Below are 21388 nucleotides of genomic sequence, written 5' to 3'. Positions count from 1 at the left end.
TGTTTCACCAAAAAGGCACAATACTAGCAATTTTGTTAATGTTTGCTGACAACTAAGTGGATCTAAGTGAATGAACAAATTAATATACAAGATGGGGATAATTATTTCCAAGTGTAGGAAGATTATTGATTTCTCTAAGGCTAACATTTACTAATACTTAACTATGTGCCAGGCACTGTGGGAAGTGGTTTTCATGCATTAACTTATTTAATGTCCTCCATTATCCTATGAAGATGATGCTACTATTACCCCCACTTTACATTCTAAAAAACTGAGGCCAAGGGTGGAAAGGTAGAGTGCCTGGTCACACAGCTAGTAATCAGCAGAGCCAGGACATAAACCCACGTGTGCCTGAGTCCAAAATCTGCGCACTCTATTATTCTGTGGAAGTTTTCACCTTTACTAAATGATTCAAGATGAAAAAGCTACACAAAGTTATCAACAGTAAAAACGGGAAAGATGCAAATAACGAAGAATTTTTAAAGGATCTGCATGTGAGGAAGCTAAGCGACTGAGTAAACACAATTAAAAGCCAAACTTCCCCTGAGTCCAAAGACATGATGAAAATATAAAGACCACGTGGTGAGGTGCGCTAACCAGAGTGCTAACGTTGGCAAGAAGGCAGTGATCCTTAAGACCAAAAACAGACACAAATATACAGCCCTTTGGTAAGAGTCCTCAGACTGCAGATGGACTTCTAGGCCTTTTCATCTGTTCTCCTGGGCACATCTTATTAGCTCTTCAAGACTCACCCTTTCTGACTCAGGCTCTACAGTTCTTGTCTAAATCTGGTCTGGCACTAACCATGACTTTTTGTTGGTATTTTCTACAGCACTAACTCATCAACTATTTCAAGCAGTGTATTTAAGTAGAAATTGTATCTCAAGATGTTTTAGTTGGCACTATTTGGAAACCAGCCTCTCAAATTTAAGAAATACCTAAGGTAAAAGTGGGTCTCTGGAAGGTTTTGAGATTACCTCATGAGAACCCAGGAGCAGGAAATGAACAGGCATAAAAAATTGGAATAAAAGCACAAAGTATCAGGAATCAAGGCAGCTGTTCTCTTCATCTTTTTCTTCTGGAATTGTACAGTCTCTCGTCTTATTCCTTCTGCTTCACATGTAGGTTCCAAATGCAACTTCCCAAGACATTCGTTTTCCATTTCAAATTCTTGGGAGAAAACATCTACTTGGCTCAAATTTGACCAGATATCCACTCCGTGTCCAATCATCTAAACAGCTCGCCCCTGAAGGTGGCAAAGAGTAGTATTCAGAAAATGGGACCTAAGTTGGGCAGATATCCTAAAAGCTATACCCTATTTTTGGAGAAATAATTTGTGCTTCATTCTTACTCCTTTCTTTCTGATGAGGCAGTCACTTTAGACACATTGTTCACTATCAATTTAGATTCTATAGCTCTCTTCAGATTTTGGCACTGAAACGTCCCCTCATTCTCAAGATGAGAAATCAGTGCATGAGCCATGTTTAAACGATGGATACTTCTTCACTACAGAAAAGTGAAGTCTTCAGAGTTAAAGAAGAGATGTATGGGGGATACAGGGAGGAGACATTTATTCTCTGCTTCCATTTTAACCCTCCCAACAATCCTATGAAGGATTACTATTGTTATCCCCTTTTTATGGGTGATGAAAATTAGGTGTTAAAGGCAAGAAACCTACCCAATATCACATCTAACATGCAGCTTAATATGGACTTAGGAGAGGCAATGTTGTTAAACAGCTGGGGGGTGGGGAGAGGAAAGCCAAAAGAAATGGAGACCTCTTTTTCAGTATATCAATATATCTTAAATTTATAATAAAATGGTATAAATGTTACGTATCAGCAAATCATGCAGTTTTTTCTAAATTTCAACTCCAATTTTGATATTTTTCAAAGGAAATAAGTTATCTCTGAGTAGCTCAGAGGCTAAATTCCTTTATAGTCTATTTTCTTAATATTTATCAGTATGTCACTTTATATATCAGGAACTTTTTCAAGCATTTTTTAAATTCTGACTGAGCCGTACATCTGCCCATCTTTCTCCTCTTCACCACTAAACTTACGAACAGCCCATGCTTGCTGTCTCCATAGCCTCTTTTCCTGTGTCATCTTTGACCCAGTTACTCTAACACAGATCAGTTGACAACTCATTGCCGGGCCAAAATCTTTTGTCTTTTCTTCTGACTGAACCTCTGGCCTGCCTCTGTTTTCACCATCTTGACACTGAGTTTCTATGTCAGTCTCCTTGACAACTCCTCTTCCTCCACCAATTCCGTAAGTGTGGCCATTTTCTAAGAAGGCCTATGATCCCATAAACACTAGGAATCACTGGTAAAGATTGTACTATGAACTCCTTCTCAATGTGACAGCCCCTCCTCCAATATATTCCCACGCCATCCCTCACAATTCCCCGTCATCCAAAGCAAATCGAATTGAGCCATTTCCTCCGCCTAAATTTTTCAGACTTCTACATGCAGAATTCTCCCTCTAGTTTTGAGAGCACTTTGTATCTGCCACTAGCACATATTCACAAAGTATACGATTATATACAAATCTGCCTGAACAAGACAAGGGGCCAAGTATTATCTGTCTCCCAACACTAAATAAAAAAGATGATTTTACTAAATATCTTCCTTGGTGGCTCAGACGGTAAAGCGTCTGTCTACAATGTGGGAGAGACCTGGGTTCGATCCCTGGGTCAGGAAGATTCCCTGGAGAAGGAAATGGCACCCCACTCCAGTACTCTTGCCTAGAAAATCCCATGAATGGAGGAGCCTGGTGTCCATGGGGTCGCAAAGAGTCGGACATGACTGAGAGACTTCACTAAATATCAAGTTTTGTTTCCAAGGTATCAACCAATTTCGTTTTGTGCTGATTATCAGACTATAAAAGACTTACTTCTTATTCACTCATGGCAAAAAGTTTTAAAAATACTATTTAGTGAAACAAATTGTTCTTACATTGAAAACAATTCTTATCTACTTAACATAATTAAAACTGAAAACCAAATTGCCTACTAGTAGGGTAGCATGACCAACACATATATTTTAAAACAAAATGTTAGTAATAATCTCACATTTCAAACAATACTGAAATTTTTAATAAGAGAAATTTTCAAGTAATACAATCCTAACTACAATTAAGATACAAGGGGACACTTTTTCTAGTTATGGTTTTAACTCAGGAGTGTTTATGAGAGCTACTTGCTGCTGCTGCTGCTGCGAGCTACTTGAGGAGTTGTTAAAAATACAGTTGACCCTAGAACACGGGAGTTAATCTACATATTACTTATAATTGGCCCTCTCTGACTGATTTGTAACGTGTGGATTCGACCAACCAGACTGTACTGTAATATTTACAACTGAAAAATAGCCATGTATAAGCAGACCCCTGCAGTTCAAACCACCACCTTTCAATGGTCATGTATATATACGCTCCATCTCCAGATATGTAGATTTAGGTCAGGGATGAAGTTAGGCCTGTGGATTGTTAAATACTCCCAGCATTTTCTAATGAATACTAAGACCTATTTGAAATATGTTTGACATGCCTTCACCTTAAATGTATTTTTACTACTTAGAATGTTTTCACTATTTTGAAATAATTTAAGCATCTTCACTATTTTGCCCAAAGTTACTTACAGGGCACCTTTTTGTAATTGAGGTACTTTTCTAAAGCTTTATGTTCTTTTTTAAGTTAAGTGAATTACTTCTCAAAGTCATTAAGTATCAATCTACAGAAAATAAAATTTTCTCAAGTAATACTTTCTTTAAATTGAGGTATAGTGTACAGACGCCTAGTCCACTAAATGAATATGTTCTGATAAACAGGAATTATTTGTATGTAAATATACTGAGTATGTACTAACTCTAGCCTTGACAAAAACAAAGCAATTGCTGAAAACACCTACTGAAGAGCAAATTTACACTAAAACATTACACCCATACATAATACTAAGAGATTTTATTTAACTAGAAAAAAATTACTTTAGGGTAATTCTTCAAATAGTAAGTTTCCAGAATGTATTAAACATTTTTTTCTATTAAAAAAACAGAAATATTTAAAGTCACCTTGGCTGAGGTTGAATACTAACTTTCATTTTTTTGTTAGGCAAACACCCAAATTTTACTGGTATATTCCAGGCAGGCTCTCCAAAAAAAATCTAAAAATTTATTTAAACAATTTTTAAGACTACTTACTTTCTTCATTGCATTCATGCTCTAAGAAGTGATAAAATTTGCTTGGAAACTCAGATTGAAAACTCTCTATAAACTTATTATAAATCTTCAGTATTAAAAACAGCCCCAGAAACTAACACAACATTGTAAACTACCCTCCAATTAAAAACAACAACAGCAGCTACGCCATCACTCTAAAAAGGTTTTTTAATCTCCTGATTTAATGGGTAATTTCTCAAGTGAGCAACCTTCTCATGTAATCCTCTTCACATACTCAACATAATTTTTTAAATTCTAAAAATTATTTAAAGGAGTTTAAAGATTCAAATTCTAGCCCTGTAACTTCAAAATAAATGTACATTCATTAATGTTCACTATTCCAAGTAATACTTCTTATTCTGCATCACAAGCTTAAATCTCACATTTAGAAAAACTTTGTTTTTATGTGTATCTAGTGTTGTCCTAAGCACTCAAAAATATTAGTATTACTGACAGTATCAGATTGGGCCCGGAAAACAGACAATGGAAATCTTTAATCCTACTCTATACATGTAGAGTAACTGGATATTTTAAAATATCTAAAATATTCACATTAATATCCTGTTTATTTTTCCTTCCCTCTTACCCTGCCTTTATGATTAAATACACATAAATTAAAAAACCACCTTTTCAAATAACTCTTGTCATGGTTACCAAAGCTGTTTTATGTTATCATTCTTAAGAATCTTCAAGTAAACTCAAATTTTTGATAAATCAAAATATTCTGCATTGCTTTAACAGGGGAAACAAAAAACAAGGTTTTGCAAAATGGACTGATAAAATTCCTACGAATCAATGTAGGCTGAGAGTTAAAAGATTTTTTTCAGAAGTTCTATTTCCTAAGCTCATTCTTAGATGAAAAAAAGTAATCTCCAGGAGCCTCTACTCTTCCCTTTAATATATATGTTTATAATAATTTCAGTGTCTGAAATCAAGAATCTGCAAATAAAATGCTAAGAAAAATAAACCATACCAATTTTCTCACCCCATACCACTGCAATTATTTTAAATGCACAGGAATACAACAAACTCAAAAGAAAAAAAATAGTGTTTTATTAACTACCACACTGTTATAATACACTTTAAACGTACAATAAGGTAGCCTTTAAATTTGAGGTGGTCTTAAGAATAACAAATGAACAGAATTCCAAATTTTTGAAATAGGTGAACTGCTGCAGTTATAGGTATACATTTAAGAAAATTGTATAGCTCTTACAAGACCAGCAATGAAACTTTATTTTGTACATTTTTAATAATTGAAAATATAAACAATAATTAAAAAATAAAAAGAAAATACAGCATAATAAAAAACATACATTTCTCAATTAAATGTACTGGATACATATAAATTTTAAGGGAAAAAGCAAAAAAAGGAAAATGGTTTATATTTAAGTGCAGACTGACTACCTAGACCAAAAAAAAAAAAAAAAGACTTAAAAAAATATCATAAAACCTCTAGTTCTCTATGACTAATATCCATATGGTTGGAGTATCGTCACTATGGAAGTGATTTTGTTATGTTTGCATATGTTATACTTTACTGGTAATTTACATGATGGCTTTTAAGGCCCTGGCAAACATGTGGTTTTTGGAAACAAGATTGGATTAAAAAAAAAAAAAAATCACTGCTAAGACGCAATAAACCTTATTTTTTTGGTCCTCCAATATTCAAGAAAAGGGATAATTCACTATAACATTTTCTTACCACCCAAATGCCTCAACCTATACATTTTAAACCTTTTTAAACATTGGTTATATTGCCCAACTTCGTTATTGAAAGGATATTAACAAGACATTATTTTGGCAAATTAAATCTTAAACATGGCTTTTCAACAGGATTTAAAAGGTGACTATCCCTAGAGTTCCATGTTAAAATGTATTTTTCAAAATCTTACAAGAGTAATGCTTAAAATATTGTACATAGTTAACCTAATTAAAATAATTAGCTTCAAAATGACAAATTGATAAGCTAAGTAAAGCCTACACTATGTAACATTTGCTTGGAAACTTGATTTGTCAGTTATGCATAATAAAAATTCCAGTCATCAAGAAAATTACAAAAATTTTTTTTATCATAACATGATTTCTTTCACCCACCAACTTTTTTATCTTACAATAGATAAATACCAACATGTTCTCATTTTTACACTAAACCACACAGGATTGGTGCATTTGGTTAGACTACCATTCGCATTGTTAAATTCAATTTTCTCTTTATATAACTTGGTAAAATTTCATTTCTTCTAGATTCCAAAAGTACCTACAAAACCCATGCAATTTTACCATTTTTAATATACTATGGAATATCATACAAAGTAAGGCATTTCAGTGTCATGTATAACCAAGTTACTGTCAATCCAAAAATTTTTGCACATCAATAAAAAGATATCTAAGAACTTAGGAACAATATTCTTCTCACTACTGTATAAAAATAACCACAATGAATAAGTATTTGTGTAATATTTACTCCATTGTCTCATTTCCAGAAACTGTGACAAGCTGTAAAGGTATTTCAGTGTTGGTAAGGATATCTTGATTGCTGGTGGTGGAAGTATTAACAGTTCCTATCCCTGAAACAGAACCTTGTTGAATATTTGCAAGGATAAGTGTTGTTCCTCCTGCAGTAATCAAAGTATCATCTCGTGCAGCTTCCACAGATGCCAGCACTGTACTGCTAGAGTGGATACCTTTTTTATTCTGATGTGTTTTAATATGTTTGGCAAGGTGATCACTTCTCATAAAGCGTTTTGAACATTCTGGACAAACAAATTTCTTCTCACCTGTTAAAGAAATTGAGTTACTTAGTTTTTAAATTCAACATTAATAGACTCGTTCTCTGAGAAAGAAAATAAGCTAAGACTGACAGTTTTAGGGACAGGGAGCAGAATGCAATTAGAATTGTATTTGATTCATGAGCTGTCCCTGCAATATTTTTTCTTCAAAATAAATTTATCATCTTTATTTTTGGGTGAAAAGCAATCTTCAAACTTATTAAACTATACACTGATATCAGATAAGAATCTAATACCTCAACTACGCTAACAGTTTGTTTTGAAACATGTTATAAGATACCAGCTTAAAAATGACGACCTGCAACATACTTCTTTAAAGAAAACTACAGTTTTAAGCTATACTTCAGATATTATTAAAATGTCAGATCCTGATATTTAACCTTCCAACTCATAAATGCAAATTCAAGTAACTACACAAAGTACTTCAAAATTAAAGCCAAGACACAAGCTTGAAATCTAATAAAGACTGGGTAGTCCCAAGAACTGGAGATGGTTATCTGATTTCAGTTGGAATAATCAAAAGCAAGCTTAATACATCATGATGTTAAAGTTAACAAGACTCTGATGCCTAAATTTATTTTTCAACATGAACAAAAAAATTTTTTAAAGTACTTTAAAACAACATTTTTTACACAAAGGATAGACAAAACTTCTATTATGCTGAAGACCCACTATGTGGGTGGATTACTAGAAGGTAAGGCAAAAGGCCAAACTAAAAGGAATACACAGAGAACTTATACAATAAACAAATCCAATACTTTCTTATTTTCTTCAAAATGTCTTATCTATCTCATTTCAGCAACTTTCCTCTCAGCAGGTCCTCATCAGACCTCATGCCTCAACTATTACAGCGACATGCTAGGCTTTCCCTCTCCAATCCAACAAATCAATGCCAGAAAAATCTTCCTTAAATACCAAATTTTATTAGAGTACAGAAATTTACCATTGTACTAAGTGGTACGGGATTTAAGAGTAATTTGTAGATAACTAAATACTTAAAGGTCTCCACTACTTAACTTCCAAGGACTCTCTAACATGGCTCAATCCTACATAAAAGAAATGTATTAACAGAATCTCATCTTCACTCATGACAAATGGAGCTCTCACTTCTTCTATTTGCATACTATTCTTCTGGGAAGGTTATTCCCCAAAGTTTCCCTTGAAACATTAGTTCTGGGAGATGCTCAGTGACAAAATGGCACCATGAGAGGCTGCCACCACCTCCCCTACCTGAAGCCGCACAGTGCTCACTATGAGACTACTGAAGGTGCTCCCTGAAGGCGCTCGCATAGCAAACCTTTAACACAGTGTTTCCTACACTTTGATCACAGACCTTTCTTCCCTTCTACACTGTATCTTTTCATATCCTGCTGATCAAATTCCACTGAGGAAAATTCTAGTATAGGCCCATCTTAAGGTCTTAATGCCCAACAATGCCTTACTAGCCCAGTGATACTGATCTCTGCCTCCGGATATACTTTATCTACTTTCTTATATTGCCAGTTGCAGTTTCAAACAGCTAAAGCTCACCTGTCTACCTACCTGATGAGACAGAAATTAAAACAAGTAGAGCATATAATACACTGCTACATATTTCATGGGTTACTTTATATATTTAGATCTAAGAGATTTCAAGGTTTCACCATAATTCTTCCTTCTAAACTCTCTAGGCTTTGTAAATACATTATATATTTATCAATTCTTCAAATGTTGAGCATAGACTGATGATCAAATTGATCATTATATAGTAGTAAGAGAAAACTACCTGCGTATGTTATATTAAGTTAGAATTCAATTGGGGTCATTCCTAGGTCCATTCCATGTAACAACCATACAAACACTATGTAAACATAATTAAATGAAAATCCTGACATCAAAGATGCTGTGGTTATCACCCCTCAAAGAAAAGAGTTTTCTGCTTATTTCACATATATTAAAACATGAGATTATCAGAGGAAAAGGAATTATTATTACAGTGTTAAGGAGGAAGAAAATAATGATCAAGAGTAAAAGCATACAATTAATTTAGAACATTGACGTAATTAACAATGAGAAGATAAATGTGACTTAAGACACTGAATAAAATGAAAACAAAAAACTGACTGAAAAAAACAACACTAACCACAGTCTGCATAAGATAAAACATTATTTTATAAGATAAGCCATATATATGGCTTGTTTAGAATAAAGTGTTTTTAAATTGATGTTGCTGAAGATAGCAATGTGATGTAAACAATCATATTTTAAAAGATTCAGTTCAGTAAGCTATGCTTAAAAAAAAATTCAAGGTAGTATGTAGCCATATAATTAATTTTTGTCTGTTAAAAGTAAAGATTAGTAACCTGTATGTGTTCTTCTGTGCCTCTGTAATTCATCACTTCGAGTAAATCTTTTACCACAGAACATCCAGTTACAAATAAATGGGCGCTCCCCAGAATGCCAACGAAGATGAGCTCTCAGATGTGAGGTCTTCCCATAGACTTTACCACATCCTGGTATATGACAAATGTGTTGCTTCTTTTTCCCAAGATTGGTACCTCTAAAAAACACACACAGAATAATATATACTTATATGAAAATATTCAAACGGACAATACCACTCATCATATTCAACATGCTGAATTTCAAATAGAAGACATTATCACCATGCGGTCAATCAGAAACCAAAACCGTTTAAAATCAATTTAAATAAGAATTTGGAAGTTTTACATGTTCTTTTACTCCACAACTAATGTGAATGCTGTCCAAATGTAAATATGTTCAAGAAATACATAATTTAAGAGGACATTTCATACACAGTGTGTATAATAAAGCTATTTATTATCTTGTCAGAACCATTCACAAATTCTATGCATAGACCCAATTCAATTAAATTAGTTGTACAGGAAAACTAAATGGTCTATTCAAAGTCACGATGTCAGCTAATTTAAAAAGTAAATAAATCAACAATAGATGCATTAACTCATCACAGGTACAATTAATTAGATGCCTTAATCAGGCTTTAAATTAATATGATATATGCATTATTGATTCACATATTTGTATGGCCACATCCTGAATATACACTGACTTACAGAAAACCAGAGGAAAAAAATCTAGACAAACCTGTCATCTTAGATCCCTAGAATTGTATGAAATAAAAATTATCTTACAGTTAAAATTCCCTTACTAATAACCATGCAGATACCCCAAATTATACATCAGAGACATAAATAAAATGCAGTTTCTCCAGACTGCAAAGTTTTACATCTGTTACATTTCAGTACTTGATGGCAAGAACAAGGCTTAGAAGATATGTGCTTAGATGGGTGAACAGGTATCTTAGCCTAAGCAAGAAGGAAACATTTTTGATTCCAGAAATGATATTCAAATTGTATTAAACACTACAGAAAATGTTATTACTCAACCTCAACAACAACAAAAAAGGATAGTTACTGAATAAAGACAAATAAATGAGTTTATATTTTAAAAAATGACATTTTAGACTCAATTGTCGAAATTTTATTATATAAACTTCACAGTTTCTCTGAGATTAAAAAAGATACATTTAAGACCCCCACCCAACTTCCCCTCCTCCCACAATCTGTCTAGGTATATAGCCTGTAAACCGTCCATAAGCCTGCAAATCCTCCTGTATATATATACCTATTGTTTCTCAAATTTTACTGGAAAAATGCATATTTCCCCACATTTATATTTTAATGTACTCACACTCAGTAGCATGTGAAATTGCCATAGGACAAACAGTGCTAAACGGTGCAGTGCTGGCTGTTAGGTGCCATAGGTGTTCTGAACAGGGAGACATCAATGTGGGCTCCAGTAGTTAGAGAAGGCTTCGTGGAGAAGGTGGGTAGGATTTAGATAGAAAGGAGGGAAGGCATTCCAGGCAGAGGAATAGCATAAGTAAAGACAAGGAGGAGTCATGCTGTTGTCTCAAGGGCAAGGATGTCATAATCTAACACAATTCTAGTTTCAGCTCCAGTCCACCCCCAATTTCTACAACTCTCTTCGAAGAGCTGAGCTGAGTGAAATAGGTTTTGCTGGCTCACCTGCAATGCCAAAGTCTTAACCAAAGCCAACAGTATTTCCATTTAGTTTAGCTCTTTTAAATTTATTTTTGAATGGCCCAAAGAAAAGGAGCAATGTCTGTGGCTATTGGTGTACAAACTGATTTTACATATTGTGTTCACCATAGCAATTTCACAGAGAACCCAATTCAGTTGATTCTACACTCATAACTTCCTGCCTCTCTTCTAAGCCTGCCACTCAGGTGAATCAATGTCTTTTATAAATTCAAAAGTGCTATTATTGTACTAACTTTGCAAATTTTAGCCTGAGAGCAGGAACAAAGCACAAGACTAAAATAAATTATTGCAACAAATGAGTTTTCAAAGAACCAAAATTCCAGGGAAAGATATTTGTTCATCAACTGAATTACAAGGAAACAAGACATATTTATTGTCTGAAAATGAGACAGGCATATAAGAAAGAAAAAAATGAAGACAGGGCACACAAAAATATACAATATAAGAGAAAAGCCCAATACCCATGTTCAAGTTTCTATTCAAAGACAAATTTTACTCAAGACATAGATATGCTAGATATGGACTTATGGCATGTGATATGAAGAAAGAGAACTTAAGTAAATTTCTTAACAACCTTTAAGTAATAAAAGATTACCATAAGTTTTCTTCTTGATTTATATATTTACATCCCTCTACCTATTACATGACCTAAAAAAACTAACAATTTTAAGTTCATATTCTTGACTTCTTAAACTTGCTCCCAAAATTTTAATAATGCAAAGACAGAACGATACAATGAAGCAAGCTAAATTCTGAGTGGAAGGATTAAAAAAGTAAATTGAGTCTTTTGCCTGGGACAGGAGAAACAAAACACAAACTGAAAGGCTGACAGGGAAAGTAACAGAGTTTACAAAATAACTTATTTTTCAAAAAAATGGGCTGAGGTCTAATTCACACAAAGCCTATGTAACAATAATGTCCTTAGAATTTATTTTACTATCCTCTCTTCAAAGTTTCTGAAGGCTGGTTCTGCTTAATAAATATTCGCTAAATGCCCAAACAAATATAATTTTTAAATATTTAATTATATTTTACACCTTGCTCAAAAAGATAAAAACAAAATTTAGTTCTTTAAAGATGCCACTTTACACACACTATTATATTCTTTTAAAGAATACTGCTGAAAGAAAAAGGCCAATATTCTAAAATGCCATCTATCTCACCTTTGCGGAATGGGATTTACTATATGTTATGCTTCTATTAACTGGATGTAGCAACTGCCTATGTTATGATTGTGCCTATCATGAATATATTAGCTGAATTTTGTGCAAATGAGCGCTAAGAAACAATATAGTTTTTTTCTTAAGAACTTCAATTTTAATTGCTCAGAATAAATTATTTTAAAATGAACTCACAGAAGTTCTAGAAAATGAGTATTTTTATAATCTTCAGTTTGAGGAAGACATAATAATAGCATAATAACAATGCATCTCAAGTAAAAAATTTGTGCTTAAAAGAAAAGTTTGCAAACTGTGAGAATTCTCCTTACTTGTATAAACAATCACATTTTGCAAACCACTGAAAAAATGGAAAGGCAATGTAAAACTGGAAAAAAATATCTGCACATATGACACAGAAACAAATTAACAGATTCACAGAAGACAGAAATAATTTACAAAATTTTTAAATGGTAAAATATCAACAAAAAATGTTCAATCTCACAAAGTAACAAAAATATACTATGTAAAAGAATAGTGAGGCATTACTTTTCATCTCTCAGACTTTAAAGGTTTTAAAAAATGGTAAAATTCATTGTTGGCAAGGGTGTGGGCAAACAGACGTTCTCATACACCACCGATGGAATATAAATTAATGCAACTTTGTAGGAGACATTTCCCTTTGATCCAACAATTCCACCACTGCCAACTTATACTGATGAAATAATCAGACAAATGTGCAAAGACATATGTGTAAGAATTAATTGACAATAAACTCCCAAAAAGTTTTAAATTCTTATACATCCACACACTAGAATACTAGAGTCATAAAAAACTGATGCAAGCTTTTTGTAGACTTGGAAGTATGATCACAAAAATTTTCAAAATAAGAAGAACAGACATGTAAAACAGAGAAGGTGATTCTACTTTAAAATATATTTAAAGTCTGGAAAGATAAATACAAATATGTTACAACAGTCATCTTCAAGTGGGGTAGAAATTAGGTATTATTTTAATAGTCTTCTATATTTCTGAATTTTTTGAGCATGTTTTAGTTTAATAAACATAAATTTGAAACTTTCAATTTAAAGAAAAAGAATAAACAAAACACAGGCAAAGCCATGACCCTCAGATTTGACTTTAATGAATAATTTATCTTGAAAATTCTTCTAAAAATGAGGGTAAACTTCAGAAAAGTTGTTGTCTAACCAAATTCCACACTAATTTATTTAAATTGACCAAAACATTTCAAAGAATAAATCAAACAAGTGAATAATTACCATTAGTAAATACAAATGCCTAAGGATCAGATGCAGAAGCAAATTTACTCAGGAGGCAGTATAGTGGTTAAGACAGGTCCAAGAGTAAGAAACTGGGTACAAATCCCAGTTGTACATGCTCTTAAAAACCATTCATCCTCTCCACGCCTCACATATAAGACTATCTAGAACATAGTAAGCTCTCACTTTAACAATTAGTCATTATTATTAATGGGAATGGGCTGGCCAGTGTACAGATCAACTTTTCAAAGGCAGGTAGGCTTTATTAGATCAAGTTCATTAACTCTATTAATAGATCCCCCCACCCCTGGTCTATTTAAATAGCTCATTTCTGACAGAGGTATATTAAGATATTTCACCATGACTGGAGGATTTGGTTGGTGTGTCTTTAGAGTGCTATCAGTTTTTTCTCTATACACTTCAAAGTTGTGGGGAAAAGGTACCATGGCTAGTAAACTTCTTGATGAAAACTTCATGTTATTAAGAAATATATCCCTATCTATCCATTTGATTAGGTGAAAATATCAAATAGATATCAAATGATACCATGTCTGCTATGCATATTTCCTTTTTGTTAACATTTGCCTAATAAATCTCTTTCATTCCTTTATTTTCAATATTTCTGTGCCAATTTAAGATGTTCTTTATAATCAATGTAAGGCTGGAGTTTGTTTTTTAAGGATAATCGGAGACTCAATCTCTTAATTATTAAGCTTAATCCATCCACATTTAATACAGTTACTGATAGGTTTTGAGTGTGTCATTTTTTGCTTAATGTTTATTTTTAAAAACACGGAACAGAAATATTACAGTTTCACTTTTTAAAAAATTCCACCATTAATGCTTATTATTCATTTCTGTTGAAAACGGAAAATACACTTTATCACCAATTTCTAAACTTATTTTTATATTATATAAGTTATTCTCAAGTTAAGAAGCAACTTTCTAATCAGTATTTAGGCAAATCTCATTGCTGGTTTGCAAATTATCTGATATGGGCCTGTTAAATGCCATCTTACTACACTTCTTTTAAAGTAAACTAATTTTAGTTTTTTAAAAAAAGGCATTCAGAACTAAAAATGTGATTTCATATATTTTGTTCACTAACTTTTTCTGCCACACTCATACAGACAAACACACAAGATGATCATGTAGTGAATAATTTCCCTTAATTAGGTGACAGGGCATGCAGCATTTCAAAAATTAGGATGATGATATCAGCAGCCTAAAAAAAAAGTATGTTGCATGTGTGCATACCTCCCACCACCTTCTTTACAGTTGGGACAGGTGCAAGCTACCCTTCGAAGTCTTTTTCCTTCTTGGTGTTGTTGGTCCCCTTCTTCATCTACCACCTGTACTCTTAAGTGTGTTAGATCATTGGTATTCAATGTAGAATCACCACTGAGCTGCCACTCTTCAGGATCAGGTTCTTCTTCCTTGATCCTAATATCTAAAGAAAAAACAAATACAGATGAGAAGCAGCCCACTGGCCCAAAAAGATAGCAAGAGATCTGAGCCTCTCTAAGATAAAATGAGTAAATACTATGTATACGTAAAAAAATCATCTGTTGGTGGAGCATAATCATTGCTCCTTGTTGTGGATTATTCTTTTAAAACAATTTGTTTTATTCTAAATATCAGAGATTAAGCCAAAAAGAGAGCATGAGAGCTTGTTTTTTAAAATTCAGTAAGAAAGCCAATTTTTTTTTTTGAGCAAGCTAAGTCATAAAACAATCTGAAACTTAATTATAACTGTTCAAATAGTCAATATATCTAACGGTCAACTCAGACTGGAACAAATTCTAATGCCTTAAACCTCTCTCGTACAGTCTGTATCAATTATACCCATTTGTAGAAACTATGGGAATGCAATTAGGCCTACCTGTAGGTACTATGAAATTATTACTCATAAACCTAACCTTTAAAGTCAATGCTTGCAAAAACATCCACAATGGCCACAACCACAGTATCACTGTGGAAGGAGGTACCCATGTAAGAGAGATTTTTTATTTTCAAGGAATTTTATTATAAACCAGACTGAGAAACAAAATGAGCATGCAATGGTGACGAAGAGTGGATATGGCAGGAGGCTACATCATTTTCTCAGCATAGCCAAACATCTTTCTTTATATCAATAATGAAATAACATCATTTTCTAAGTGAGCTAAGAGGTTTTTTCAATTCAGAAAAAAACAGTATCTTTTAAAAAACAATACATGATTTAGAATACTGAATAGAATCGTCTTTGGTAAAACATAAATTTCTGCCCATTTTCATTTTGATTTATGTAAACTAAAAATCTCAATAGAAAATTATTTTAGATCTGTATTAGTCATTAATAACTGGAGCCAAAAGTAGCACGAAGAATAAAATATGCTTTATCTAATATCTCCAATTTATACTAATGAAAACTAGAATGTACAACCAAGAAAAATGCCTCAAATAGTTTAAATTTATCAGAATAACTACAACTAAAAATCAAGGAGGGAAATGGGAAGAGAGAGCACTCTGGCCTGGGCAACCAGGTAGATGGCGGTGCCGTTCACTGCAATAGTAAACACTAGCAAAGGTTCAAGTGGAGGTAAAGAAGGACAGTTAATGAGTTCAGTGTTGCTGGTCATGGAGTCTGAACTGTTGTCAGACAAACCAGTAAAAAAAAAAGTTGGACCTGCACAGATGGAGTCCATCCAAAGAAGTAGGTTAGAAAATTCAAAGGCTATGAGTAGAATGAGAACAGAATTAGCCTGTGAAGAATGCAGGTATTTAAACAGACAGAAGAGGAGGAATCTGCCCAGGAAAATGTGCTGTATTAAAAGAAAGGAAAGAGGAAGTGGTCAACATTAGATACTGTAGAAAAATCAAGACATCAAGACAGAAACTAAGAACACGGGCAAGAAGCGAAAAAGTGTTTAATAACATGTATAGGTAAGTTTTTCAAAACACCTGGGTTGAGAGGAAGACAGAAACATGACAGTATAGGCTGAAGGGACCAGAGAAGAGAGTCTGGGGAGGGAAGTGTTTTGTTCGGTTTGTGAAGACAGGAAAGACTTGAACATGTGTAAATGTTTATGAGAAAGATCCACTACAGAGGGAGAGACTGAAAACACAGAAATGAAGTCTCTAAGAAATAAGAAGGGGATGATGATCCATAGCACTTATAGGTTTAACTGAGGGAGCACAGCCACCTCTTTTTCTATTACATGAGAGAAGAAAAGACATAAGCACATTCTTTCATTCAATAAATAATTAGCTACTATGTGCCATGAACTGTGTTAGACCTCAGAGGCAGAGAGAATTTGATGGTTGGAAGTTAAGGGGAAACTGGTTTCTATTTCCCTAGTGAAAAGATAAAAGAATTAGATACGTATAAAATTCATCCAAACACACAACATAAATGAGTAGTGATCACTCTATAATCAGGTGTCCACCTGCACCATTATGACAAACATTTAAATACTTGCACAAACACTTCATAGTATTAGCTTTTTTACAAGTTAATTAAAAGTCTCAGCATACAAATAGCACGTATCCTATGTTGGATAAATTTTAAGTCCATAAAATGAGGAATTTTTAATATTTTTCATTGGATGATAATTGCTTTACAATATTGTGTGGGTTTCTGCCATGCATCAACATGAATCAGCTCAAGGTACACACGTTCTGTCGCACCCATAGGGTAGCACGCGTCTCCGTGCTGGCTCTCTCACTTCGCCCCACCCCTCCTTCTCCCACTGTGCCCGCCAAGTCTGTTCTCTATGCCTGTGCCTCCACGCCCTGCAAAGAGGTTCATCAGGACCATCTTTCTAGATTTCACATGTGTGTGTTAATATACAGCATTTGCTTTTCTCTCTCAGATGGTTTTAAAGCTACTCATTTTACATTATTTGTAACAAGATAGCAAGGAAAAAGGAGGACAGAATGCTAAATATAGATAAAGGAGTCTAGAGAGACAGAAGAAAGATTTAAAGAAAATACACAGAACAAATACAGCAACTGATGAGATAGAGCAAGAATGAAATACAACCCGACTGAGAGGATAACAATATTAAGAGGGCATTCCTACTCCTATTGCTAATTCTCTTAATGGAACCTATAAAAAAAAAAACGACTGAGCAACTAACACTAACCGTTACTTATCCTTCAAGATTAGTTCAAATGACATCTCCTTTACACATGCTTATGTTAGAATTAATTCTATTTACTGGTTCACACATCCCTTTAGATAATGCTTCACTCAAAAGTGCTCAGAAAATGCAATCTGACTAAATAAACAAACCCTTCCTTAAGGAGGAATTTCCAATATAGCTAATAATCTACCTGGAAAGACTGTCCTTGGCTTCACTATGCTCCTTCTACCAATAAATAACACATATAGATAAGATTTTAAATTGTTCATTTTATCCCAAATGGATACTTAATTTTCTAGCATCACTTAGTGAAAAAAAGAAAAGTCACTTCATATGGACAGGACCACTTAGTGCTCACTAAAGACAATAAGTTAAACTGCCCAACAGGTGTTATACCCAATTTTTTCATTTTACTTGATCATACACACACTGGGATATTTTAGAATATTAATCATAAATTTAACTAATTCTAAATAACCCCTTTGCCAACCTGCATTATTAATTTAAGACAGACAAACCTTCAAACTAAATCTTTAGTACTTGGCAGTCAAGTTTGTATTTTCCTCAGTATCCTAGTATAGATAATAGGAAAATATTTTTTACCATGCTGTTATTAGAGCCCCACATGGTATCCAGTTACTCTTAGAAATCTACTGTTTATAAAGCTCAAGAGAAGGGTAAGTAATACCCATCAAAATGGGCCACAGAAGTATGAAAAGGTATTCAACATTATTAGACACCAGAAAAATTTAAATCACAGTGAAACACACATCCACCAAGATGACTAAAATTTTTTAAAACAGACCAGGCCAACTGTTAGCAAAGTAGTACAGCAAGAGCAACTCCCACACTGCAGGTGGATGTGTAAATCCGTAAGACGACTTTGGAAATCTTCTGACCATATCTCTTGAAGTTGAACCTATGTATACCCTACAACCCGTGCAATTTTACTCCAACAGAAATGTGTATACACATGACACTAAAAGTACAGAAATTCACCCTTAACTGGAAATAACTCATACATGTTAGTGTTGGAATAGGGAAAAAAAAAATCATGATATATTCATTCATACAGTGAATATGTTAAAACAATGAAAATGAACTTACATGCAACAGGAACATCACCAACATGTAATTTTAAATAGAAGAAGACAAACACACACACTCTTACATACAATGCCTGTATCTATAGACAGATATGCCATTTAAATAAAGCTCACAAAGCTCAAAGCAACAGGAAATACTACTGCACTGTGACTGCCTACCTTTACAACGAGTAATGACTGGGCACTGGGAGACTGCTGAATTGCTGGCAATATCTTATTTCTTGATCCAGGTGGTAATTTCTCCTATGTATTCATTTTATAAAAATTCATCAAGTTATACACATATGATTTGTACATTTTTCTGAATGTATACTATACTTTGAAAGATTCTAAATACAAAAACTTAAAGTAACCTACAGGAGATTACTTAGGGAGTCTTAAAGACAGTCAATCAATGTTTGTTGTGGTTTCAACTCTAGTTCCTAAATAACCAATGATCCCTTCTCCTACCACTGGGATTTATAAACAAAAAAACCTTAAGACGACTGTGCTCCAAAAATTAAGTCCTTAATTTGAAGTTTAGAATATAAAGTTATTCACTCTACAAGTATGTGAGTGATTACAATATGCCAGTCACTGTTCTAGGTTTCAAGGATAAAAGTTAACAAGAGTTAAGCTCATGCCTCTATCAAGTTTACTTTTTAGTGGGAGACAACAGGACAAATAAACAAGTTAGTATGGCTACTCCTGAACAATGCACGGGTGTAACTCACTGTCCTGCTACACACATCCGAGGAATCTACGAATGCAGATCGTGTAGTATTGTTGTATTTACTACTGAAAAAAACTGTGTATAAATGGACTTGAGCAGTTCAAACCCATGTCCAAGGATCAAATATACATAGTGCTTTGTGTGGTGGTGAATTGTTATGGTAAAAAAGTAGAGTAGGGACAGACAAAAAGCCAAAGGAATGAAGTACATGTTTCAAATAGACTGGCCAGAAAAGGCTTTGCTAATACAGTAACACCAGACCCTGAAGGAAGACAAAGAGCAAGAAGGTGGGGGCAAGAATTCCAGGTAAAAGGAAGAGCAAGATGGATGTATGTTTGTCGTGTTCAGAGAAATACAAGGAGGCCTGTGTGTCTAGATATGAAATGAATATGAAGGAAGAGTAGTAAGTGATAAGACAGCTGAGATAAGTGTGGGATACCATTATATATGATGTTCTACATTGTGTATTACCTTGTAGGGCACTAAAAGCTTACATTTTATTCAGTGAGTAAAGCCACTGAGAGTAAGAGGGGTGATAGAGTGGCCTAAGACTAGTTAACGAGGAAGTAGTAAGGATTGGTCAGAGTCAGGAAATAATTCGGAGGCAGAGTCAAAGATATTTGTGAACAGATTTGGTAACAATTTTATGTGAGGTGTGAGAAGAAGGAGTTAAGTACAACTCCAAGGTTTTAGCCCTGTGCAACTAGAAAGATGGAGTTGCCATTAACTGAAACAGAAAAGAGGTAGAAAAAGGGCTTCCCACGTGGCACCAGTGGTAAAGAGCCTGCCTGCCAATGCAGGAGACGCACAAGATGTGGGTTCGACCCCTGGATTGGGAAGTTCCCCTGGAGGAGGGCATGGAAACTCACTCACTCCAGTATTCTTGTCTAAAGAATCCCCATGAACAGAGGAGCCTGGCGGGCTACAGTCCACAGGGCCCCAGAGAGTCAGACAGACTGAAGCAACTAAACAGCAGCAGCAGAGATAGAGAAACTACGGCAAAGAGGTGCCCCTCGGGGGTCCGTTTTCGGATATGAAAGTTTTGAGGTACCTATGAAATACTCAAATGATGTTGATTAGGCAGCTAACAGATCTGGAGTTCAAACAGAACTATGGTCCATAAAAATTTGGGTATCATCAACATAAACAGCTGGTTACTTAGAGTCACCTAGAATGGAGTGTATACAGTTAAGAAACCCTGGGGCACTAAATTGTACAGAGGAGATTAAAAAAAAAAAAAAAGAACAGTGAGACAGGAGGAAACTGATGACCAAAAGCCATGTGAAGAAATCTTTTCAAGAACAACATAATCATAAGTTCTCAAGGACATTTGCGTATACATTTAAGAACTTTATAAACTTAACAGCACTGGTTTTTTTATTGTGCCTATTAATATTTTCTACCTCAAAATGCTTAAATTTCCTCTTCATCTGGCCTGATATATGACAGACTACTGTCAGTTTATAGTTTCAACTATAGCTCTGTCCCATAGATACAGCTGTTTTCAAAGTCTACCCAAATAAAACAAGTTTGTACAAGAAATATATAAATGAAAAAGAATTTCCAGGGTGTCCCCAGTGGTCCAGGGGTTAAGAATCCATCTTGCAATGCAAAGGACACTGGTTCGATCTCTAGTTTGGGAAGATCCCACACAAGGGACAAGTAACCCCTTGCGCCACCAACTACTGAGCCTGCGCCCTGAGCCCACAAGCCACGACTACTGAAGCCCACACTCTCTAGGGCCCGTGCTCCGCAAGAAGAGCTGCTGCGGACAGCAACACTGCAAACAGAGTAGCCCCCACTCTACACAGAACTAGAGAAAGCCCACGAGCAGCAACAAAGACCAACTGCAGCCAGAAATAAAAAACATTGACAAAAATATTTTTTCCAATTTCCTGCACTCCTCAGTAAGA

At 34.4% G+C, this 21388-nt stretch overlaps 1 protein-coding gene across 2 annotated transcripts in view; it reads right to left on the bottom strand.

The window, feature by feature from the left end:
* Positions 1–5246: 5246 nt before the first annotated feature.
* The window catches only part of SP3 (Sp3 transcription factor), a 57797-nt gene continuing 41655 nt past the window's right edge, over positions 5247–21388 (bottom strand). Inside the window, exons 5-7 of one of the 2 annotated variants that reach the window (XM_024980137.2) lie at positions 14788–14980; positions 9351–9547; positions 5247–6996 (exon numbers count right to left, since the gene is read on the bottom strand). In XM_024980137.2, coding sequence (XP_024835905.1) covers positions 6680–6996; positions 9351–9547; positions 14788–14980 — 707 coding nt within the window. In that variant the 3' untranslated portion in view covers positions 5247–6679. Of the gene's footprint in view, positions 6997–9350; positions 9548–14787; positions 14981–21388 lie in introns of those variants that run through there. The other variant, XM_059878085.1, reaches the window with a different exon arrangement.

This window comes from Bos taurus, chromosome 2 (assembly GCF_002263795.3).
Source record: "Bos taurus isolate L1 Dominette 01449 registration number 42190680 breed Hereford chromosome 2, ARS-UCD2.0, whole genome shotgun sequence".
In the NCBI taxonomy this organism is placed as follows: domain Eukaryota; kingdom Metazoa; phylum Chordata; class Mammalia; order Artiodactyla; family Bovidae; genus Bos; species Bos taurus.
This window is presented reverse-complemented; position numbering and strand designations above follow the sequence as displayed.